We start from the raw sequence: 26,637 nt of genomic DNA, 5'->3' as shown, positions 1-26,637 counted from the left end.
CCTCAGATTTAAAATTCACAGTGAAAGTAAAGTCTACTCCCTCCGGTCACATATATAAGCAAAAAAGTACTTTTTAGATTCATTCAATACTTAATGTATTTGGACTATATATAGACCAAATACATTATGTATTCAATGAACCTAAAAAGTACTTTTTTGCTTATATATGTGACCGGAGGGAGTACATCCTAAGGGAAGAGTGCACCAAAGTTCCTGCAGAGAGAAAATTACCAAAAACAAAGCATAAAAATGAGCAGTTCAACCAAAGGTTGTCCGAGAGAAAAGGAAAATATGAATGCGTTAAACTGAAATAAATTACTCCCTCCGTCCCTTAATGTAACCCCCTTTGCATTTTTCACATTTCTTAAGAAAAGTTGTCAGTGTAATTAATGTGTCTGTTTTGTGTATTAATATTACCAAATTGTCATTTGTTTGTATGTGTATTAAATTTGACTATTCATATTCCAAGATAAGTTAGTAGTATTAATTAGGGGTATGTTTAGGAAAAAAGTAATAAATACATCTAGTAATTTGAAAAGGGGGTTACATTTAGGAACAAAAGTAAAATCAAATGGGTGGTTACATACTATAGAAGATACAAACAGAAAGAATAGAAAAATCCATTTACCACTTAAAAAAAAATAAAACATGTTTACAGCTAGCAAGCATTTTCAAATAGTTGGATAGCTTCAGATACAAGTTCACTTTAATTAAATGGAGACCAGTCCTATGCAGAAAGGTTGTTTTCAGGTTTTGCATTACTAGAAGTCTAGAACTCACAACCAAAAAGTTACAAGGCAGCTTCTTTATGATTATACCATTGTGAGTTGAAATTAAAGCATCTAATTAGCAACTTAAAATTGGAATATGACTTTCTTACCATCCAAGTCCAGGACAAGAGTGATAGGAGGGCAGCTCCGAGTCCATGACTTGTAACAAAAAACACTAAGCAAACTTCAGAACCATTTTATCGCAAATTTACATGATCACTATCACTATTTCTAGATACTTGGATTAATTACAAGATCTTACTAATTAACGTCAAACATTCATAGCCACAACTCGGCCCAAATTGTCTCAATGCAGAAAACAAAGTCGCTTAGAAGCAAATTTTTTAGAAGAGTAAAACTCAATCAGTATAAGATTATTCTGATTTCTTATCCTTAACTTCTCCCTTCTTAAATGCCTTAGATATATCATCAATAGGAATCAAAGGTAAATACCCAACAAAACTATAACCCTTTCCAGCCATGTCCTTGATTGCATGGTTGTATTTCTCAGACCAGTGAGCAGCAGTGGGAATTGTCATCTCTGCTGCTGCATGGAATGGTGGAAATTTGTTGAGTCCAGTCCACAGCTTCACTGAATTGATTAGTAGCAAATTCTTGGTCTCTGTAGCAACATAATTTACAGCTGCTCTTGGTCCTCCAGATCGACCCACACTCGCAACTTTCCCTGCCTCATGTGTTACTTTCTGAATCTAGAATTTTGTTTTGTCGGTAAGCTGCTTAGCAATATGAGTAGCATGCTCACTGAACTTGTCGGTTACTTCATCCACCTACTCAAATCATATGCTAGTCAGTTAATTCAACCACAGCTTAATAAATTAATGAGTCATTCACTAATTCATTCAAATATTATCACAGACTAGTATGTTTGAATACTTGCTTTTGTTTTAATCTGAAATTGATTTTACCTTTAATTAAAAAAAAATAAGTTAAAAAGATACAGTCAGTTTTAAATCAAAGTTACTTTTATTAGGTTAAGAACAACCAAGGACATTAAAACTATACACTTTAAAACTTCATCAAAATCAAGGTGTTAATTTGACACCGTGATTTTATCAAACTCACCTTGATTTCAAACATGATCATGATGTTAGTTACAAAAAAACAGTACGAATATTATACAAAGCTTTCTCCCAATTTTGCTTTATCAGTCCAAATTAGATCCATGGTAAAAACCAGGAAGGTTTACGAAAACATACAAATAAAGCACGGATTCAATCTAAATTATTAATCTGAAAGCAAAGGGAGAGAAAATCACCTTGTTGTCAACAAAAACAAGGACATCATCAGGGACGTCCTTGAATTTGTTGTAGACAGGACCAACAACAGCGGTTACGGTTCCCTCCACTGTTTCAACAACGGATCGCAAAGGTCCCGAGTTCTTCTTAGCGAATTCATACAGATATGAGACAAACAAATAAGTATGAATAGCAGCGATCTTCAAAAACCCTAGGCGCTTTAGTTCTTTGTTCGTGTTTTCAACCTTAAGAAATTACAAACTTCAACTCTATTAAACAACAAAAAATCGCAGAAACAAACAAGATTAAGAAAAGCTAAAAATATAACTATGCTAACAACCTCGTTGGTGGCCATTGATTAGTCTGTTTGTGATGGAACTTGTTTTGTAATAGGTAAAATTCAATTATGTTTTATATGAAACAGCAATAACTTGGACAATCATACAATATAATCAAGCAAAGTAAGTATTATGGCAAGTTTGCCATTTGTGTTCTAACAGAATATTTACTATTTTAAAATTTGCTATTAATAGTAAGATTTCCTTAATTATTTTTAACTTAATTTTAAATTTTTGTAATCAGAACTGTTAGTATTGGAGGGTAAAAACGTGTGTTTTCAATGTGAAGCCACTCTAACGGCAAAGTGAAAATTCCAATGATCTGATGTTGACCCAACTATTCCCCTTCACTGAGCAGATTCAAATGTTTTTCTTCAATTCACTTCTTCATCTTCTTTAATTTTCGTACCCCATTCAAGTCACCGATTCACATCTCTAGGTACCCAATTCCTTCCTCCATTCTCTTATTTATTTACAAATTTCTACTCCCATTTCAGCATTCTTCCTGTGTCGATTGATGCATACGAAAATCTTCACCTTCTTCATTTTTGCAGAAATCGCCACAAGATCCATACAAGGTAGGTTTTAGAAACTACTTCAATTTCACTTCGTTTACACATCTTTAATTCATAAGAGCAATGATAGGCACAACCTCTCTTGCACTTTCGGATGGCTACTCTCTCATATATACAGTCACGTCACTCATATTTTATTCTCTTAAACCTGCAACCGGTAGAACAAGTTAAGGAAATTACTAGCTTTTTATTTTTTTTTTAATTAGCTTTTTTCTAAAAAATAACTCTCAAAACTCTGACACCCTGATCCAACCTGTTGCTGCAAAAAGAAGAAGGGCCGAAGAAGATCCATAACAACATAAAGAAGAGAAAATTGCTTTTTTGACATAGTGCCCGTTTGGTTCAGCTTTGAATATAATTGATTCTGAGAGAATTGATTCTGATAGAATTGATTCTGACAGAATTGATTCTGAGAGAATTGATTTATGTTTGGATACAATTATGTAGAATTGATTAAACAAAATGATTTATGTTTGGATGCAATTATGTAGAATTGCTTTTGAATGTATAATTACTAAAATAGACATAGCTAAAGGAGAATTGATAAAGAATGAGAATTGATAAAGGGCAATAAAGTAAAATAACATGTTGTAATAATAAAATATACAAACCTATACACGTTCAAGGAGAATTGATTCTAGAAAAGCTAGAAGCTAGGATTTGTAGCTTCATGGAGAATTGTTTTTGGAGGATAAAAGCAATTCTAAAAAGCTGAACCAAACACGTTGTTTTTGGCTAGAATTGCTTTTGGCACTGTAGAGAATTGATTTTGGGCTAGAATTGCTTCTCAGAAGCCAAACCAAACAGGCCCATAGAATATTTCCAATTGACACAAGTAAATGACCTTAATGCCCCTGGCGGTAGTTAACTACCGCTGGGACTCAGCGGTTGTTAACTACCGCTGTGTTCGTGATATATTCCAGACAGCAGACATATTCCACACACTCCCTCCATCATCACTCAGTTCTCTCAAAGTTTCACTCTCCCTCTAGAAAAACTCTACCAAATCATCCAAAATTTCTCCCAATAAATCACAAGTAAGTTATCACTTATGCTATTGTCATACATTTTAGTTAGTATATGTGTTTATATGTTTATAATTTTAGTTGTTGTTTAATTATTAAATTTTGAATATTTGTTTTTAATATAGTTATGGTTGTAGATCTGAAATGCTATTAACATATATTATGAATATCTGTTATAATGAACTTATATTGCTTAAATGTGTAATTTTTTTCGAATTTTATAAATTTTTTAGGGTTTGAATATTTGTTTTTAATATAGTTATGTTGTAGATCTGAAATGCTATTGACAAATATTATGAATACCTATTATAATAAAGTTATATTGATTGGATATATAATTTATTTTCGAATTTAATAAAATTTTTAGGGTTTGTTTAGGATTTTTAGGGTTTATGTCAAATTTTCACTACAAGTGTTTGAATGAGTTTTTCATTGATTATTTTTAATTTCTATGTGTGTAGATTTGAAACAATGGTCGGATGGATCGACGTTCATGCAACATTCAACGGCAGAGAACCTCAGAGGTTGAAGGTTCAGTGCCTTGATGTAACGTTAAGAGATCTCAAGGATCAACTGAATGAATTCAACCAAGGAGTCAATCTCATAGACACAAGGAGGTGCAAAACGTTCGGTATAAACGTCCAACGCTCGACGAGGGGAGGGTATCATTCACTTGGGTGGAGTTAAAGAAGGACGAAAACGTGACGACCATGTTTTGGGAGCACACCAAGTTCCAGTGGATCGATATGCAGGTGACGTTGCTGAGATCAACTGAAGATATCATCAACAGCTTGATTCTTCCAGAAGATCGTCATTAGTTAGGGTAAGGTGCATTCCAACTACAACAATGGTCTTACTCTGAAATGGGGTAATTCAAACTTGCAAAACGGCGAGGATTCAAGCATTTCGCTCGGTGTTCATGTTTTTCGTTTGAAAAGATTAAATTCTTGTCAGACTGGTTTAGATGAAGGTATTAAGTGTCAAGGAATGGACCTCATTTCGGTGGCACTTGAATACCTTCATCTAGATCAAGTCTAACAAGAATTTATTCTTTTCAAAGGAAAGCATGAACACCGAGCGAAATGCTTGAGTCCTCACCGTTTTGCAAGTTTGAATTTACTTCATTTCAGAGGTAAGACAATTGTTGGAGTTGGAATGCATATTCCAACTGCAACAATTGTCTTCCTCTGAATGGGGTAATTCAAACTCGTTAAACGGAAGGACTCCAACATCCGACCGGCATTCCCATTGTTCCTTTCAAAAGATTAAATTCTTGTTAGGCTGGTTTAAATGAAGGTATTGAACTGTCAATGACTGGACCTCATTCTTTTGACACTTCAATACCATCATTTAAACCAAACCTAACAACAATTTAATCTTTTGAATGGAACTTTGGGAATGTCGGTCGGACGTTGGAGTCCTGCTGCTTAGCGAGTTTGAATTTACCCCATTCAGGGGTAAGATAATTGTTGTAGTTTGAAGGTGCAACCCAAATGTAACATAATGTAATGCAATGTACCTTTTTATTTGAATTTATTCAATACGCAATTTGAATTCGAATTCACGCTGTCGCAATTTTAATTAATCGAATTCACGTTAGAATATAATGTAATGCAATGTACCTTTTTATTTGAATTTATTCAATACGCAATTTGAATTTGAATTCACGCTGTCGCAATTTTAATTAATCGAATTCACGTTAGATTTCTTTAATACACATTTTTTATTTGAATTTTTGTATTTCATATAAATAAATGGAAATAAAAACTAAAATAAAGGAACACAAGTAATATATATAAAATCACATTTTATTAATGTAATAATACATTTACAATGGGGTAAAACTAAATCTGCTTCGTCGTAACAATAACATTAAAAATAACATCTTCATCGTACATTTATTCCTTAATATGTGGAGTCATCTTCGTCGTACATTTATTGACTGAGGATGAGCCTGAAAAATACCATACTCAATTTATTGACTGAGGATGAGCCTGAAAAATATCAGACTCACTTTAGTGAGTACATTAAGAAAGGAATCGAGGCAGATGGCCTTGAGGAGCTTTACAAGAAGGTTCATGCTGCAATTCGTGTTGTTCCTCACTTGAATATATAACCAATGAACAAGTTCTGGTTGAGTTTCTTTGAGTGCTGGACTATGACAAATAAACATTTTGTAGAAGAAAGAGTAAAGAAGTAAAGAGGAAATGAGAGCAAGGAGGAGAGAATGTGAGGAAATGTGAGAATGTGAGGGGTTTTATAGGGGAAAAATGTAGAAAAAATAGGTTGAATGAATGATGGAAAAAGAGGTTGAATGATGGAAAAAGAGTTTGAATGTAGAAAAAATGGGTTGAATGTTGAAAAAAAAAATAGGTTGAATGTGGAAAATATGTGTTAAATGAAGGAAGAAAAAGAGGTTGAATGGTGAAAACGTGGGTGCATCCTAGAACGCATGTAGCGGCAGTTAACTGCCGCTGGAAAGCCTCCAACGGTTGTTAACTGCCGCTAGAAGCCTCCAGCGGTTGTTAACTGTCGGCGCTTTAACCAGCGGCAGTTAACTGTTGTTGGGGGTAAAATGGTCATTTACTTGTGTCAATAGGAAGTATTCTATGTCAGAAAAGCAATTTTCAACTTTTTTTTCTATAATACAAATGTTAATTGAAGAAATTTTCAATTGACAAACAATATAAGAGAGGTTTAAAACCGCGCAAATTAGAAAGTTTGTAAACCTCCGCTATCCAGCCAAAAATCACGTATACCACTCGTGGAATCGCCGAAATCTAAAACCTTTGAAAAATCTCACAAAATGGACCTGATTTTTATATTTTTTATTTTTTTATGTGGGACACTACACTTTACTGGGATTTGGATGTGCCGAAAATAAAAAAAACGTCACAAAATTGTTTAAAATTTTACAAAATTGACTTATAATTATTAATTTTTAAATTTTTTCGGATGGACCGTGGCCCACCCCAAGCCTATGAAGGGCTCCGCCTCTAAATGACATAGGACAAAAATACATTTGACCTTAAAAATTGTATGTGAATAATAATTATCAACATATACTTTAGTTATAGTACACTGTTTTTGAAGTTTTTTTTTCAATGTCAAGTGTTTTGGTTGTAACAAGTCTATTGTAACGAAATCATTTAATAAAATGTGTCATGTCTTTAATCGTCATTGTTGAAAAAGACTTTTAGTATGTGTTTGGCAACACGTTTGCAGTAGCCAAATATGCGTTTGCTTTTTCAAACGCCAGTTTCCAGATTTTTATCTTGTTTGGGTGAATGAAAAGTGCTTCCACAAAACTCAGTTTTGACCTCAAAACGCCAGTACAACTGAAGCTGGTATTCCTAGCTTTTGCTTTTGTGAAACTCAGTTTTGATTTCAATGACATGTATAGTTACCAATATACCCATGTTTTCTTCTCCAATTTCCTACTAATAAACATCTTTCTTCTTCTTCTTCCTTAAAAATAACATCTTTGTTCTTCTTTATTTTTGCGAATCTATCCTAATTCTATCATATTTGCAGATGAAACAGAGAGAAGAGGGCAAAAAAAAATAACATAACTTAAAATAAAGAAAAGGAACGTAAGGGTTAGATCTGGAGGGTTAGATTTGCAAATAATTATGATTTTAGATAACTTCAAATAATTAGATAACTTCAAATAATTATTTTAAGTAAGAATGAAATATTTAGCTTTAATTAAAAGGATAATTTAGTCATTACACATTCAAAATCAATTTTGATTCAAGATATCCAAACAACATCAACTCATAAGAATCACTTCTATTAAAGTGTATCCAAACATAATCAATTCACATTCAACTCACTTTTTACCAAAATCAATTCTCTCAAACTCAATTTTATCAAAATCAATTCTCTCCACCGTCGAACCAAACACAAGAAAATTTACTATAATTCAGTTAAAGTACAATTACGAAGGTTTCGTCCACAAAATTTTGGCAATTTTGAAAAGGAAAATCATATCATACCCCAAGTTACTCGGTTCAGATATCTTGGGTCCATAGTATAAAATGACGGAGAAATAGAAGCTGATGTACATCATCGTATTCAAGCCGGGTGGTTGAAATGGAGAAGAGCCTCGGGTGTTTTGTGCGATAAGAAAGTACCACTTAAGCTGAAAGGACAGTTCTATCGGACAGCAGTCAAACCGGCAATGTTGTATGGTACGGAGTGTTGGGCGGTCAAGAGCCAACACGAGAGTAAAGTAAGCGTAGCGGAGATGAGGATGTTGCGTTGGATGAGTGGTAAGACTAGACAGGATAGGATTAGGAATGACATCATTAGAGAGAGAGTGGGGGTAGCACCTATAGTAGAAAAGTTGGTAGAAAATAGGCTTAGATGGTTTGGACATGTAGAGAGAAGACATGTATATGCCGTTGTAAGAAGAGTAGATCAAATGGAGGAGAGTCAGATTAAAAGGGGTAGAGGAAGACCTAAGAAAACCATTAGAGAAACCATTCGAGAAACCATTCGAAAAGATTTAGAGGTCAATGAGTTGGACCCAAATATGGTTTATGATAGAACGTTATGGCGTCATTTGTCCATGTAGCCGACCCCACCTAGTGGGATAAGGCTTGGTGGTTGTTGTTGTTGTTGTTGTTGTTGTTGTTCAAAAGGAAAAAAAATACACTCATTGCTTTTAAAAAATGAGGTGTTACACAATGTTTCACCCCAAATTGATCAGAGAGAAGTAAGAGAAGATTAAAATGCAGCGGAGTCTTGATAGGTAGGTAGCTGCAACAGTCAGTGTTGGTCATAGGTGATCAAGGGTGGTTGGAATGGTGGTCTACATTGGTAACAGTAGTCATCGACGGACAGGTGGTTACAACTATCAAAGTGGAAGTTGCAGTGGTGGTTGAAAGGAACTGGAGCAGTGGTCAAAGTAGTTGTTATAGACTGTCAAAGTAGTGATTATGGTGGTGGTTACAAATGCTAATCGACAAACAGGTAGCCACAAATGTTAGAGGTGGGTTCTCAATGGTGGTAGATGATTATCACATTGGTGATCAAATGTGATAGAAGGGGGTGGTTGGCAGTGATCGAAGTGGTGGTGAACAATGGTCATAATGATGGTCGTGACGATAGAGGTGGTTGGAGTGGTAGTTAACTGTGATCAATGGTGGTCAATTATTATTGTCTTACTGGGGTCGGTGGGTGTTGGCTACCATTAGTAATAAGGCTACCATCAGTGATGGCCCATCACTGATGGGGTGAAAACAAAATATACTTGAGAGTTGCTTTTTTGACAAAGAATACTTCAACGTTAAGTGCCAGCGGTTGTTAACTACCGCCGAAGCTGAATGTAGCGGTTGTTAACTGCCGCTACGTGGTTGCCCATTTTCAAGAAGCACATTTCCATTTTCCTGAAGGTTTCCTAACCAATTTTCATTTTCATATTCATTTTCATCTAAAAAATTTATCAAATAACCAATTGAAAATTCTTCTAAAATTTTCATGTAATAATACTTAAACATATTCATCCTTTATTTAACAGGAACATGGTAAAATTAAAATGCAAGAAATAATATAAAACGAACGTACGTATATGTCATAAAAATAGGAAAATGTACGGAACATGTCATAATAATACATCATGATCATCATACTAAAAAAAATACATAAAAAAATCCTAATACTAATCAGCCCTGCCTAGCCTGCCTCTGCTGCCCCCTGCGCCGCCTGGATATCTGATAAGTAAGGACAGGATCAATAGCACTAACTATCCGCATGACCTCCTGGACAACCTCCTCTTTGGTCATCTCGCCATGCCTGGCCGCAATATGAGTCATCCCGAGTAAGTGCACAACATCTGAAATGGGTGGACGTCTCTGCGATCACCATAGGTAGAAAACCTGACGTCATCCACCTCCAAGCGATCCAGGACTACGCGGTAATGGTGCACACTCGTATGGCCTTTGGCAGTGAGCCATCTCGAAGCACATGGTGTCCACGGGTCCCACTCTGGGTTACGCTTCCTTGGGTAAGGACCTGGCAAATGCTCCATAATCCATCCCTCCAACAAAATAAATAATACACAAAAATAATTATTCGAGTTAAATATTCAATAAATATTCAATAAAGTAGTTAATACACAAAATAATAGTCTAACATGCTAATAAAATTTATAAAATAAATTCATAAAGAAATTAAGATAAATATTACCATCAAAAGAGTCGCAGAGCCAGCCATCGTTCTGTTATTCAAGATAACAGAATCATCTAGATAATCATAGAGGTAGGCTAAGGTCATCCCTCCTCATGACCACTTCCCAATCGCCCCAAGTCTGCCATGCAATCAAGATATATCAAGTCGATGTGTCTGTTCGTTTTGTTAGTGAACAGCGCACAACCGACGAGATATAGAAGGAAACTCCTCACACAGCACGCCCTCCTCCTGGCTCTCTCCTGCATCTCCTCCCTCGACAGTGGACGCTCAAGCCGTCTAGCCTCAGTCAGGTGCTCCTCATAAACCCGCTTCAGTGCGGGATAACTGATATGACCAGGAGATTCATCCCTAACCTGATCTCTGGCATCAGCATCTGACATGCCCAACAGCCTGGTCATCATATCAATCGATCGGTCCTGATCCATCGACTCATCGTGCTCCAACATGCGGCCGTAAATAGGAATGTGCAGAAGATTATGCACATCGTCCAGAGTGATCGTCATCTCCCCCATAGGTAGATGAAAATTACTCGTCTCCGTGTGCCACCTCTCGCACAGAGCACATATCATCGCATGGGTCACAGTCGAATATCCAACGTGTATCAAACCATGGAGGCCAGACCCCTCCACATGCTCCCAAAACCATCTCAAAACCTCCTCCGGTTTATCAAGCTCCTTCAACCTTTTCCCTGCGTTTACGCACTTATAACCCGCTTGATCATGCCACATCTGAAATTCAAATTAAATAAGACATTGTCACTATTTTAAATGATTCAAACACTTACGCTACATTATAATTAATAAATTAAATCACTTACGCTACATTATATTTAATAAATAAAACACTTACGCTACATTATTTTAAATAACTAAAACACTTACGCTACGTTATATTAATTAATTAAACAACTTACGCTACATTATATTAATTAATTAAACAACTTACGCTACATTATATTAATTAATTAAACAACTTACGATACCTAATTTTAATTAATTAAATCACTTACGCTACTTTATTTTAATTAATCAAACAACTTATGCTACCTAATATAATTAATTAAAACATTTAAAGAATTTTAAACAATTTAAACACTTACATTATTGTGGTTCACCCAAAGAGGGTTCGCCACGTGCCTCGCGTAGTCGGACAACAATGACGTGGTCTGAGATCCTCCAGGAAAGGAAGTCTCTCCAGCAGGATAGGGCGGTATCCGCCGAACACGACCACCTCGTCGTGGCTGACGCTCACGCTCAGGCTCACCCTCGGGAATAACATTATGTGCCTCCATATAATCTGCCACAACATCCTCTGGCACTCCCTCATCATCTCCCATCTCCTCATCCTGTGCCTCGTCCTGCGGCGGCGGCTGAAAATACATCCTCTCCTCCTCCATCCGATCATAGCCAACAAAACCATCATCCGCATACCCAGCATAATCATGCGCTGGTGTCGGATCAACCACCTGGGAGGAGTCATCCACATGTGCCTGTGAGCCCTCTCCATGTATCATCGGGTCCCTGCGCCTCCGAGTCTTAGGGACATACGGGTCTTCAGCCCTCTTTTCTCTCCGAGCACTAGCGGTACTCGCCTCTTTACCTCTCCGCATCCTATCCTCTCTAATAACCCGTTGCTGCTCATTAGTATCCCTAGCCATATCTGTACAAAACAAATTTTAAAAAACATAAATAAGTTCACAATGTATTTAAGAATACAATGTATCTAAGCATTTACTTAAGGCATTGAACATAGGCGAACATAGGCATTCATACAATGTATTTAAAACTTTTAAGGCATTGAACATAGCAAGTAACATGTAACATATCAATAAATTTTTTTTTGAATAATGTAACATATCAAAAATGAAACTTAGGCATTCATAAAATTTAATATAACACATTCATCAAACTTTATATAACATACCACATTATGTCATACTTAAACTTGCAAAAAAATGTCAAAATCCAAGCTTATAATAATTACAGCATATATACATTATAAAATTAAACATATTTGAAAAAAAAAATACACAAAAAAACAAGATTTCCTTACTTATGCATTTTATCAAACACCTTATGTGCATTCTAAATTAGGAGCATAAGTAGTGTTACTTGAACATCTAAAGGGCTACATTGTCTCTAAACAACAATTACAACATAAACAATCCATCAAACAGTCTAACTCATGCATAATTTTCAATTTTCTAACCTAACCTAAAACTACCTAAAATTAACATTTTGTTCAAAATTATCAAAACTAACACCCTAAACAAACTACATTACATGTAAATAAGAAGAAGAGAACTTACTTGTAATCTAATTGAAGAAATTGGGCTCAAATTCGTGCAATTGAAGTTTGGAGAAATTTGGAAGAGAGTTTGATAGTGCTTGTGTTTCTGGAAAATGAAGAAATGAGGGTTCTGGTGTTGTTTAATCGCAGAACACAGCGGTTGTTAACAACCGCTGGCACTCAGTGGTAGTTAACAACCGGCGTATTTACCAGCGGTAGTTAACTACTGTCAGGGGCATTAAGGTCATTTCCATGTGTCAATTGGGAGTATTCTATGTCAAAAAAGCAATCCTCAATATACTTTGTGGTTTTAGGATCTAACTGAAAATTGTTTTCATAAAAATCAAATTCAACTTTATTTTACTTAGTTACTAATTAAAGTATAACTTGTCAACAAATTAATCGTCATCTCTCTTCTAATCAAGCATCAAGCGATCCAAAAAACAAATTTCTAAAAATAAAATCATGACCTCCTAAAATTAATATATTAATATATTTTTAATAGAAACAGAGTTTTCCTCAAAAAAAAAAATACAGAGTTATACAACCAAGTCATCAGATTGCTTCAATCATGATGTTCAATCAATGATCTACTAATTCGAACAATTACCCGGCTAAAAGGTACTCCCTCCGGTCTTATTTATAAGAGACAATTTACTTTTTAGATACATTAAATAATTTATGTATTTGGTTTAGGTTCTTGACTAGATACATACATTATTCAAAGTGTCTAAAAAGTCAACTTTCTCGTATAAATAAGACAGGAGGGAGTAACGTCAGCCATTTCGAGGCAACAAATTCTTTAATGGCTAAAAATGGAATCGGTTAATGCAATTAATAATTAAGACGAGTGGTATACCTTGCTCTTAGAATTCGAATAGAGAAAAGAATGATACACCTTACAAACATCACATAATTTCTATATCCATCAATAAAACTACAGCTCCAATGACTTAATTTGAAATAACCAAGAACCCTTGCTTCCATAGAAATTCGGAACTGCTACGAAGATAAAATAAAAAACAAAAGAAACGAGATATTAATATTTTTGACAACTGGCACCAAATATATATTCACAGCCTATTTTGAGCATTCACAATGGTAATTCTCTAACAAGGACTCCTTAAATGGACCCCACGTGACATATCATTTATTTATAATTTTTTTAATAAAAGTACCTATTAAGATAAGAACTCAATGACTCCAATGACAATACACTAATAAAGACTTCAATGAAAAGTACTTAAATATGTTTTACTATCTTTACATATTAAACAAAAATAATTTATTTATTACTCATTTTTACAAGTGGGACCAAGTAGTACACATTTTATTACTCTTTTATGCAAGTGGGACCAAGTAATACACATTTTATTACTTTTTTAAACGTGAGACCCGTTAGTTACCCAGGAGAGAGAGAGTCCTTATATAGTTGCCCGTTCCGGAGACTCATTTTTTCTTCCTCCAATGGAGGGTCTTTAACGGAGAGTGGTCCTTGTTAAGTAAGGACCCCACTGGAAATGCTCTTAGGATTCTTAGCTCTATTGACAAGCAAAGTGCCATCAGCATGCTAAATAAGATAAACTTTTTTGGATGCAACAAATAGAATAGTCTTTATGACAAAATCTGGAAAATAACTCTCCTCCCTTTCTTTTCCAGTTTGGAAGACGAGTTCCAAGTGAAAAAGAACAGGCGGGTAATGGCGATCATTAGCAAGGCACATACCAAATTGCAAGCACTGTATGAGCAACTAAATCAAAGGAATAAAAATTCCAAAAAATAAATAAATAAAAGAAATAAAATGCATTCATAAAATAGGACTTGTTTGATAATACAAGGAATACAGTGTGACAAGCAACGCTCTAGCTCATAAGACAAGGCAAAACAGAAAGCAACCTTGGCTCCTAATTATAAACCACAACATTGATACACACACATAAATAATAACTTGTCTTCTTTGCTTTCCCCCATTGCAGCTCACTTCAACATCACAGAATCTAAATTCCAGTAGAATTCACTTATGGCCCTACAGCTCCTATGTTTGACGAAATACTGTGGAGCTAGTTACACATAAACATTGTTGTTCTGTTTCACTCGAGCCAGCATTGTTAAGATTCTGCAGGAGGGCTTTGTATGCAGCAAAACCATTTTTTCTGGAAACCAAGTAAAGTCACTCGTGAGAAAAAGTATTAAGAATTATTACATCTAAGTTTGACAATCAAAACACTACTGAATAAAAAAACACAAATCTATGTTATCTCTTCAGACTTCATAACATACTATATTCCAACAGTCAACAAATTATCAGTGCTAGATCAGTGACTAATGCCAGACATATCCAGGTGCAATCAAATAAAACAGAAGATAAATACTTTAGCTTTTAATCTTATCCACAGTTTAATATATGGAATACATATACTTTAATTTTGAACGCAAGAGTGGAAGAGATGTCATTCAAACTCAGATCTTGGATTTGATTGGCCAGAACTTCTTACTCATCTTTTTTTTTTTTTTATTATTAGTCTAGCATCTCGTCAACATACACAATAAAATAGATTGTCATCCTATTGTTTCTCAACTCATTCAAAAAGACATGCATGTGCACACACACAATCAGCATTTTTGCATGCTTAGATTGTCATTCTATTATCTCATGTTTACTTTTAGACTTATCAGTTCAAAAAAACATATCACACACATGATCAGTATTTTCGGAAGCTTAAAACTAGCCTCTTCAGATGAGGGGAAATATCTCATCTTTAGTTTAATAGGACCATTTGGAAATGTTTATCTAAAGCTTATTTGAACTTCTCTCAAGACATAATGGCTTACGTTACTGTCTGGACATTAGATGTCCAGAAGTGATTTCCAACTTATGGACAATAAGCTTTCCTCAATAAACTATGGAAGTTTTTCCGAACGCATCTTATCTAACAAACAGCAGTGCGTCAGTTTTATGTATGTATAAACTAAATAGGATCTTACACTCGGAGGTTTGGCAGGATCTAATGCAGGTTTGCTATGAGGTTCAGTGGCAGTCTTTCCTGGTGACTCGGGATTTCCACCTGTCTTTTTCTCATTCCTTGCCTTATTAAAAATCACTGTGAACCCCTCAGCTGAGGCTGGATCATTGACATCCCATTCACCGAATTTGGGCAGTGGCCGACCGTTATCCTGTAAGATAATCACATTAGCCTATGTAAAATAAAAATTCAACTTTTAAAAATTAATTACTATGCTTATGAACTTGGTAATAATAAACTTCAGAAGTCATTAAATTAGAAAGGAAACCCAATGATGGAATAGATTCTCTACTTACTACAAAAGTTTGATAAATACATGCATCAAAATATAATGCCGCGTGCTAGATGTCATTAAGAAGAGAAGAATGAAGACCAAACATAACACTGTAAAATGGTGTGTTTTGATTAAAACCAATATTTGGTGTTAAAATAGAACCCAAAATCCCTATGACCATAGAAATATTTCTTTAGATTCTTCTGGGTCTCTTTGTGTAAATGCCCTTCTACATTTTTATTGACTCTCCAACAAGTAACTTGTTTCCAATTGCCAACCCTTTTGTTTATTCAAAATTCATGAATCATGACTCCCTCAAATGTCAAGCCATTCCTCTGTTTCACAGAAATATAACTACTTCATTTTATCAATGATAATATGCTAAATATAACTGGGATAGAGTTAAAAATATGAGGATTAGTTGTTGATGCTGTCACCCACCCCTACTAGAGTATGAGCATTCACATTAGCTTCCCTCCTAGCAAAGTCAAAAGCCGAGTTTTTACAAATAGAAAAGCACAAAACTCAATAGCATCCACCTACAGGAAGTTAATATCATCAGCAAGCTGTTTTGGCCCGCTGCAAATATCACCTTATCCAGCTCAAGCTCCATGATCCAAAAAATTACATGTTGTAGAACCACGACCTCCCCTACATGACTCAGTAATTATGGACTACCCATAATGGTTTCACCATTAAGAACCTGCCAGGGTCATCTCCTAAACACGCGGCAATCCCAACCTTGTCAATGTCACAAGGAAAAGCAACATCTATATTACACAACATAGTCATTGGAAGGATTGGTCCATTTATCTTGGTTCCAGTCAGTATTAGGAGAAACAGTGTCCTCCTCTCGGCCCAGCTCCATTCATGAAGCGCTTGTCTACCATGGTCTACCACCGCACCAGGCAGCTCTTCCACACCTTCCCATGCTCAGTGGTTTCTACTAATCCTCCAATATTCCTTCTACTGTAGGAGACTTCAAAATATGAGAAAGGCCAGCTCACTAACACTATCCCTAGGCCAGGTCAAGTCATTACTTGGAGTTTGGACTATGCTACTTCTTATAATTACTTGCAAACCATTTCCCGCACGTTCACAAAACATACAATGTTCTTCTCATATTTCTTTTTGCTTCTAGTTTTCCATACTGCAACTAATAGTCCTTCATTCCTAAATGGGTTAGACTCTCAGGTATCTAAGGGGAATGTTGGAGCAGTCCTTCTGGTTTGGGAAATGATTCAAATGAAACAACTTCCATACTATTTCAAATATTTAGGAAGAACAAACAGGATAACGCCCTATCGCGTTGTTTTTGATAGAACACTATGGAGCCGACCCACTTAGTGGGATAAGGCTTGGTTGTTGTATTTGGGTAGCTTTCGCTAGTTCATTTGCCTCTCTTTTATAGCTTAATTTTTTAAGTGTTCTTGTTCCGTTTACACGGACACTTACACTTATTTTCAAGTTACTCGCTCCCTCCCCCCTAGTCCCAGTTTCCCTATTGAATAAAATTGATATTTTGAAGAGAAAAAAAAGCTTGTTCAATTTGACTTGTTTAAGCAACAATAACTAATGTTCATACTCATATATAATAATTTACGAGGCAGGAACACGTCATTATGCAGCAATTTAGAAAAGGGCAAGATGAACTAGAACAGGACAATTTCTTCAAAAAAAAAAAAAAAAAACTAGAACAGGACAACAAAGAGTTCTGAAATTTCAAACCACAAAGAATAAAAAGATTCAACGAGAAATTATAGCATTTCTGATTCACAAGCACACATTATACTAATAATAGACTTCCCATCATGATTTATTAATTTCACAGGTGATTGAGAAACCTTATTTGAGCTTATCATACTGCATAATCACTTATATAAATATTTACAATAGCTTATAAAAATAACCACGAGCTATTTTCAGCTTATTTTACTAAGCTCCCAAGTATTCCGTCGTTTTTTTCTTGTTACGGAAATAACATTTACATAAGCTCTTAAACGATATGTGTTTATCGAAATTAAACTGTTTATCTAAACATTCCCTTGGAATCAAACAAATACACATGATCTACAAAATAAAGAAATCATAATAGCAGCTAAACTGCATACATAAACTAAGTTCCATTAACCATCCAATTCAATGAAAAATGAATTTCCCGATTCATAAGGATCAAATCACAACGCACAGAAGCTCTGTTAAGTTATAGGATTACAAATCAATTTAAAACTAAAAAAAAAAAACTTCACCACAAATAGTCACTAAAATAAAAGTAGCATAAAATCCCTAGTTTTTTCTTCAAATTTCAAACTTACCCAATTAAAAAAAAATGTTTTTTTTTTTTTTTTACATCAAAGCCTTGAAATTTAAATTCAAACAATCAAAGAGTAAGATCACAGTATAAAAATCCAGAAGGAAAAAATAAATCAAAATCTTAGCTCAAAAATGTTAAATTAACCACAAAAAAATTTAAAAAGAAAATATAAATCAGTGATTGTTGAATCACACATACAACATCACAATATAATTATCACAATCAAATAAAAAATAAATTACATAAATAAGTAAATAAATAAAATTGATTATGAAAAGTAAAAGACGTACCGACATGAATACGAGAGAGGAAAGAATTTTGTGATGAACAGAAAAGGAATGAGAAAAGTGCAATAAATAAAAAGGAATCGGAAAATTCTGAGAAAGAGAGAGAAAGTTAGAGAGAGAGAGAGAGAGTTATGAAGAAGAAGACTTTAGAGTGAGTAGCGCATAGGGAGTATGAAAAAATTGGGCCGAAGATTGGGCCTAACGGTGTTTTTTAGAACGGCGTTATGATTTCGACGGTGACAGTTAGATTTAGCGTCATCCGTGACGTGGAAGGGGAAAAGTAACGGGGTTGTGAGCTGGCTAACGGTTACGACGTGCGTGGTTGTATGTTTTTCTTTCTTCCGATGCTACAACTTGCTTCTACCCTCCTTTTTGATAGACAAGACCTCTCCCATAAACCAATCCTTATCGTTTTTATAAAGATTATCATTTAACTTAACAATTAGTGGAATTTATTTATAAGAAATTGATAAAAGAAATAATTGGTTTGCAAGTTTTGCAATTTTCTTGCAAAATGCGAGATTGAATTGTTTGCTTCAGAAGTTTAACGGTGATTGGAATATCCTTGAATTCTCTCTACTTATTTGTTTGAATTAATCGGTTAACTATTTGTTTATGACATGCCTTGATAAATGAGAGTTATGATATGACCCTATGACGTAACGATGTGAGTTCGAGTATTTATGCTCCGACAAAAGTTATACTTGCGACGTCTCCTAAAGATGAATCATAAGTCTAGTAATCATACTTATTGATTTCATTAAAAATATATTTAATTAAGAAAATAAGCAATTTACTACTGTTTTTGTTCGGGCACCCACATGACATACATGTCTTATACCTTAGCCTATTGATCTAGACAGACAATAGTTGAATAGCATAGAGATTGGAACATGTACAAATTAAATCAGGCAATAGAATCATAAACTGGATTAAAAAAATTATTAACTGAAACCAACAAATAAGAAGAGATTTATTGCAGAACCATAATCAAAAGAGGTTTAGTTACTCATAGTAACATACATCATTACAAAAAAAAAACATACCCTAAAAAGAACAAGAGGAGAATATAGATCATATGCATTGAAGCTTCGATGTTTGATCCTTGCTTTGTACTGTTAGGTTTCCGAATGAATAAAAGAGTGTGCAATAGTCTCTATTTATAGTGTATCATTACTCAGGGTTAAGAGAAGAAAACTAAGCTTTTTTTCACCAATCCAGCTTGGAAGACAAGCAAGCAACACTAAAAATCTTGTGTGCAAGGGCGCATGAGGTAGCTCTAGATGTTGTCTCATGTGCAGGACACATAGCCTATGCGCAGGGGCGCATTGGGCAGTAGCCTATGTGCGAATTTTGTAGTTTTCGTCCCTTTTTCAAGCATTCTTTCGTCTTGAAATGCATTGGAACTTGGGATGAATTTTCTCCATCTTGTATTGTCTTCAAAAACCTTTTACAAACCATTATTCTTCATTCTTCATATACTTGATTCTTCATGTGATGTCTTGTTTCGTCGATTTACATGATTTTTCACTAAAAAAACGTAAAATACTTGCGGCGTTGCATGATCGGTAATAAAAGTGAATTACAACGACTTGAATGAAAACAATATAAAATGTTACTCAAACCACTAACAATTCATCTAAATGACTCTTATTTGCCTTCAATTGCAAAGAAATAACTAAAATTATAGTCTAAAATAACATAAGTGACTCCTTCGTCATAAGTCTGATATATGACGCAACATTGTAGCTTCCTACATCACCATGTTGTGTCTTTTGGTCATTTTTCCTATGAGTTGTTAGCCATTCATTCTCCCTCTAACTACAATCTTTGGAGCCGGCTCATGTAAACTTAGTCCTTAGGACTTGCAAATAAGGGACCCAAGGTCGTACACTTGTATGACCCGTACTGAGATATCTTCAACGATGTATCTCTAGACTCCTTTCTAGCGCTACATCTTTTAATATCGTTAGCATGATTCTCAACGCTATATATTTGAACATCTTCACACGGCATGTCATGTAAACCAACGCTAGAATGCATAGAAGGTTCCTACAACACAAATAAACATCAAAAGGTTCTTAAAACGATAAAAGACTAATTAAACTAAATAAATACTAAATACACTTTGCATTAACTCAAGGATCAGATATAATGGGAAGAGAAAAAAAAAACTTTCCAAGTATTTTAGATTTAAATATGTTTGAATTTTATGTTTGATCATATAACATTTTCAACTAAGTTTGCTACCCATTATAATTTAATTTCATGTATAACCATTTAGTATATTTTTTAATCTTTAATGTTAGTTTATTGATCTATGTGATATGAATATATTGGATAATGTATGATGAGAGAGAATTTACAGATTTCACTACTACAAAATATAGATTTAACATCAAGGGGGTTTTAGTTTTCACATCAGCACAGAAAATATCTGAAGGGAAAGATACACACTGTGAGCTTTTACATCAGTTGACATGAGCACATGAAGGGAATTCCTAATAACATATAACATTTACATCTGTGCATAATTGAAATGAAGGGAAAAACACGCGGTGACATTTTCGCAATTTAAGTGAAAACTTTGGCTATCTTATTTTTACATCAGTGGATGAGAACTCCCTGAGGTGAAAACAAATTTTCACCTTTACCTTATCCTTTCCTATATCGTAAAAACAAAAACACAGCTCCTAACAAATCTCGTCTAACTACGATAGCAGCAAAGGTTTTCACGCTTCTTCGTTCCTCACTTTTTCAATTCTTCTTCTAAATTCCCAATCGTCCCTTCTTCGTTTTTCACCGTCCAATCACAATTCTCAATCGAACCAAACACAACGCCAAACCCTTCTTCGTTTTTCACTTATTCTTCGATCAATCAGAAGGGTGAAAACGCTAAACCCTTTTTCGTTTGTTACTCGTTTCTGATTTATTCACTCTTCAAACCTGTAAGTTTTCTAACACTCATTTTAGCTTCCCTTTGATTTTAACTTCTTTGTTGTTATTTTGGTTGAAATAATTTTAGGGTTTAGCTGATTGTGTTGTTTGATTTGTTGTTATTGTTGTTGAACTAATTTTAGGGTTTAGCTGATTGTGTTGTTTGATTTTTGAATTTGAGTTTATTGAACTAAATGTTAGGTTTTGGGGATTATTGATTTGTGTGATTTTTTTGTAGATTTCGTTTGATTTGATCTTGGTGGGTTTTAAGGTTTTGAAAGCTACGGCATTTTATACAGATATAATCTAATCAGGTACTTGTTCTTACTTGTTCTTCCTTTTTTTTTTTTTTTGTGATACAGTATCAGTTTGAATGGAATTAGTGTTTGGTTTGGAGTATTTTAGTCTTCAGGTTTAAGGTTGTTACCCTAGTATGTTTAGGGGTGGCGTTAAACTATGTTAATGACCACTATTTGTGTTGTTTTCTGCCAGTTGGTCTTATGTTACTAGCTATGCAAAGTTAAATCATTGTGTACAATATTTCCTTGAATATAATTGACACTCATTCCTTGAATCATTGTGTACAATATTTCCTCAATATAATTGACACTCATTCCTTGAATCATTGTGTACAATATTTCCTTACAAGTTACCACCATAGTCTCATTATGTGATTTGGTTGTTATAGTTGTTAGTATCGGAATTAGGATATAATGTCTATACTGTCTATAGAGTGAAAACTAACAAATGCTCAACAAAGACTGTGAAAACTATACTGATATAGTATTTGCGATAGTCCTTTTATCTATTTGAGGCTGACTAGTAAAGTTATACTGATATACATAAGGAAATTGTGATATTAAGTCTAAATCAAATCAAAGGGAAAATTTGAAGATTCATGGCCAAATTAGTTAAATTCTTGTACTTAGTTGAAGTGGTACACTGTCATGGGAAATTATTTTAGACTACAGATTTGACTCAAGAAATAATATGTAGCATTTCTATTTTTTATTGTAACAATTATTTTCAATATTAATATTATATGGCTATTAAGATATTAGTTATTAGCTTCTTATTTTGTAATTCTTGTTTTTTACATTTGAGTAAATAAGTGTGAATGGTAGCAATGTGAATAAAGTGCCCAAGATACCATCTATACTATAAGGATTGAGATATACTTGTCTCAAATTTTGTACTTTTTTTTTTTTTTGAGGGATCAAATTTTGTACTTGAAACTTGTCACTTTGAGCTTTTAAGACCACAACTAATTTTGGTCACCTCAGCACATGGGCAAAGGAGAGTCTTCCTCTTGCAGCATGAATACGACCACAACTAAAAAGTGTGTGTGCATGTTTAAGCATTTGAGCTGAGTTTTGTTGTAGGTCAAGTTGAAACTCATTTTTTGCAGGTCGCATGATTTGCAGTAACCAAGTGTTTTTTTTTTGTGTGTGTTGCGCTGAATCCTGTTTTTAAGTGCGTGGGTATAACCTATGTCAATCACTAGACAATTTGTTGCCCCATCTTTTTTTGAATACCTGCATACAACTTAATTCAAAACGTAACTTTGCACAGACACATTTCTTCAATTTCGACCCTTCAATGCTAGGACGCTCCCTCCATTGCTAAAAAGTCAATGTTGCTTATAATTGGCAACAGAGGGAGTACAATACAGGGATATAATTTTTCGTATTCCTTTGAACCCTGTTCTTTAATTCGATTAGGCTAAAGGCCGTAACTAATGGCCTTGAAAACAATGAAGTTAGACTTAGAACAATATATTGGCCTTTGTCTTTTAGTTTGATCCTATGCCATTGTTGAATGCTTACTTAAAGTCATGAGTCATGACCTCTAGAATGAACAGAAGCAGTTTTATAGTACACAACATTATATTTGAAAATGTATCTCTTTGCATGTTTTACAATGTTGACTCTAAGCCTTATGCCTATAAAATTAGCACCTAATCATTTAGAGATTGATGACATGGAGTTGACTCCAAAGGACCTAATCACTGAACTTAATTAGCTTTCTTAATATTGGATGAGCTGACATTGAACTTCATTTTGTTTCCCTGATCAGCTTGTGTCTATGACCTTGTAAAATAATTCATTTGAAATTATATCCGACTAGATGAACCTGATGTTACCGTTCAAAGATACACCATAGTGATTCTCTCTTTCAATGATTCTGTGTTTCTTTATTGTGATACCCCACAAACAGTTGCTGCTAAGCGTTGTCACAGTTAATTGTCCTTCATTCATGTTTTTTACTTGCCGCTAAGCATTGTCACAGTTAATTGTCTTTATGAATTATGAGGTTTTTGTCAATGAAGTTACTTGTTTGTATTTATTATCATGATTAGAAAACTAGAACCTTCTGTCTTATTTTATGGTCATTTTATGTCTTTTCAATTAAAGCATGGCAAACAAAACGGTACTATTGATAGCATATGGATTTATAAGATTCAAATTTAGGCTTAAACTTACAAGATTTGTCCGACTGAATTAATTAAGTGCGCAGTTTCTGTCTTTCATAAATAATTTAGATTTAGGCAGGTACACACATAAATAATAAAATGCATAGAAAGAAAAATTATCATATCAATAATAAAAAAAATATTTGTTCCCGGTAAACAAACAATTTTGAAATTTAAACAAACAATTTGTAAGAGATGCATATATATAGATCTTATAAAAAGTAGCTATATAGTTCTTTTAATTTAGCCCTAAATTTGGATAATTTTAATGATACACGGTCTATGAAACCATCTTGAATATGCTAAACAAACCTAAAGATTATTAATCCATTACAATGTTGAGTCCTTAATTTGAAACACTAAGATCTAGTAGGCTATATTAATTATGATAGTTTATTGTATGAACTATGGTGTCAAAATTATAGCTGCTACATTAGTTGAGTTAGTCTTCATGTGGCAGGCTTAGTTGAGTTAGTCCTCATGTACCAGGCTGAATAGAAACATAGGTATGTGTGGTGAGTAATCAGCCCCACTTTCAAATCCTACTAAGTTTATAAAATACTGTCATGATTGTTCCACTTTACCAGGTTCACCTGCAATTCATGTTGCCCAAATACTAGAACGAAAATATGAAACCAATTGGTGTAAGAAACTGATGGCTGATTTCACACAACAAATTATCAATGCATTGTTGGTCACATGTTTGTGATTTCTCTAATTTGGGTCGTATTTATGTTTATAATTTGTGTCGTATTTTGAAACACTTTTAAGATTAATTTTTGTATTTCAACTAATTATTTCAGCTTGTCCATATTTGCAGGGATCCTAACTTGCACTTTGTAGAATCTCCTACATTAGCTCCACCAGAAGTTTAAATTTAGCTGCACAACAACTGTAAGCTATCTTTCTTCAAACTCTTTTAGTCTTTATCCTACAATCATTCATCATTGGCATGATAAAATATATATGTGGATTGTAGCATTGCAAAACTGTGAGCAATGTTTGTTTTCACGTTTGGAGCCGTTAGAATTGATTCCAACTAAGAAGTGATTTTGAGGCTTAATAAATATAAGAAAATATCTTCTTTTGTGCGTTTCTGTTGGTAGTGCATGTATGTCTCTTAATAAATCATAGAAATATCTCATGAATGTGTTAAGTGCTTTGTGTTAGTGTCATGTATATCAGAAAGTGCTCTCTCTCTCTCACTCTCTCTCAACTGTGAGAGTTTGAGAAAAAAAAAAAAAAATGTATATCAGAAAGTGCTTTTGATGCTTTTTGTTATTATTGGTTGGTGTTAACTAGAGTACTAATTGCCGATAAATATGTGATATTTTTGTTTAACTAAGAACGGACTCATTATTGAACTTGCCGGGTGCTTATGTCTGATTTAGTTTGTAAACCAAATTATGCAGTTAAGATAACTTTTTCTATTTATTTTTTTATTTTTATTTTTTGCAGCTGAAAAATGTTAGTGAAGATATTGATGGCCGAGATGATATTGCCTGATGTTGCCGTGGCTATGCTTTTTAGCAGTATATAGAATGATGATTCTGCAATTGATTTTTTATTTTATTTTTAAAGGATTCTGCCTAAAGATGTTGTTATTTGGCTATATGTTGATATTGCCCTAATATAACTTATATGTACTATTTATTTTTATTACATGGAATATATGATTTGGGAAGTTTTGGTAAGCAATTTTATATTATAATAAGCAATTTTATATTATAAAAATTGTTTTTTTTTTAAAAAAAAAAAACGATTTCACATCAGTGGGTTAACAACTGATGGGAAATCCTTTTGTCTAATTTTAAAGTGCGCCCATTGCATCAGTGCAAGAGAGAACTGATGTAGAATGTTAGATTTTACATAAGTTCAAACCTGATGTGAAAGGATACGAACATACCACATCATATCACTTTACATCGGTTGCCAACTGATGTGAAAAATCATTTTCAACTGATGTGAAAAATCATTTCTGTAGTAGTGTTTGTAGGAATTGAACTCAAACGAAAATGCTTAGGCTAAAACAAAAACAAACAAAAAATGTTATGACTGCATGGACAAAAATATTGTTTAAACCAATATTTTATGTCATACATTATCATGTTAATTCTATAACAATAAACTAATTAATACTAAATTATTTAACATACATAATACTAAATTATTTTTTTAATTATCTTGTATAGATTCATTTTCATTTTTAGTTAACTTTATGTATATTTATTCGTAAATATGTAATATAATTCAATCTAAATAATGCTTATTTTTAACATGGAGAACATGGTGTAAATGCAATTGGTGAAATCATAACTATAATCAACACAATATTGCAAATATATTTTTCAAAATACTTCTTAGTATACAATAGTCAGGCCCGGCCTTGAGGGAGTGCAAGGTGCTCTACCAGGCCGGGCCTCCTTGAGGGAGTGCAAGGTGCTCTACCAGGCCGGGCCTCCAAATGTTACGGGCCTCAAACAAAAAATTATGTCTAATATTCACCCCCCATTTAAATAAAAAAATATATGTTACTTCTTTTTCTTTCTTCAGTACACGTTTGAGTTTTGTTTAGACTCCAGTTCTCCTTCCTGTACATAAATCTGATACTATCAGACCATCCTAATTTGCAAAATCACTTAATCAGTCAAATGGAAAGTTATTTCATTGAAAGAATCACAACAATCATTTTTTTTCCGCATAAACCTTTCGTTTTCCCTTCCCACAACGAATGAGTGACAAATCCAAACGACGATGTTAGGTAAATTTCATCTCTCTTTCACTTAATTTTTTTTTTATTTCATTTCATGTTTAGAAGTTCTTATTATGATTTTTTAATGAAGTTTAGCTACACAAAAAAATTACGTTTTTATTTTACTAG

General features: G+C 34.0%; 1 protein-coding gene, 1 long non-coding RNA gene and 1 pseudogene across 3 annotated transcripts; 1 reads left to right on the top strand and 2 right to left on the bottom strand.

The window, feature by feature from the left end:
• Positions 1 to 946: 946 nt before the first annotated feature.
• On the bottom strand, positions 947 to 2,280 carry LOC146938719 (REF/SRPP-like protein At1g67360 pseudogene; annotated as a pseudogene). Its single transcript, XR_015029997.1, has 2 exons — positions 2,047 to 2,280; positions 947 to 1,558 (listed from the first exon to the last, which is right to left on the bottom strand). The product of XR_015029997.1 is annotated as an REF/SRPP-like protein At1g67360 pseudogene (transcript).
• An 11,952-nt stretch (positions 2,281 to 14,232) lies between these two features.
• Positions 14,233 to 18,494, bottom strand: LOC146938718 (protein NOI4-like). The gene is made up of 3 exons (XM_085752612.1): positions 18,350 to 18,494; positions 15,434 to 15,622; positions 14,233 to 14,601 (listed from the first exon to the last, which is right to left on the bottom strand). Exons 1-3 carry the CDS (start codon positions 18,353 to 18,355, stop codon positions 14,557 to 14,559), a joined length of 240 nt encoding a protein of 79 aa, XP_085608738.1. The 5' UTR covers positions 18,356 to 18,494; the 3' UTR covers positions 14,233 to 14,556.
• A 2,516-nt stretch (positions 18,495 to 21,010) lies between these two features.
• LOC146938717 (uncharacterized) lies at positions 21,011 to 25,440 on the top strand. The gene is made up of 4 exons (XR_015031403.1): positions 21,011 to 21,294; positions 21,522 to 21,597; positions 24,577 to 24,650; positions 25,215 to 25,440. It is a non-coding gene; the product is annotated as an uncharacterized LOC146938717 (long non-coding RNA).
• The last annotated feature ends 1,197 nt before the right edge of the window (positions 25,441 to 26,637 follow it).

This window comes from Medicago sativa, chromosome 3 (genome assembly GCF_051527215.1).
Source record: "Medicago sativa cultivar Bolivia chromosome 3, Bolivia_mono, whole genome shotgun sequence".
NCBI lineage: Eukaryota > Viridiplantae > Streptophyta > Magnoliopsida > Fabales > Fabaceae > Medicago > Medicago sativa.
Note: the sequence above shows the minus strand (reverse complement) of the source record. Positions and strands in the feature narration are given on the sequence as shown.

Coding starts and splice junctions, on each gene's coding strand:
- LOC146938718 (XM_085752612.1), bottom strand. Junction 14,602..15,433: donor ATCCTGCCAAACCTCCGAGT/GTAAGATCCTAT, acceptor CTTGGTTTCCAG/AAAAAATGGTTTTGCTGCAT.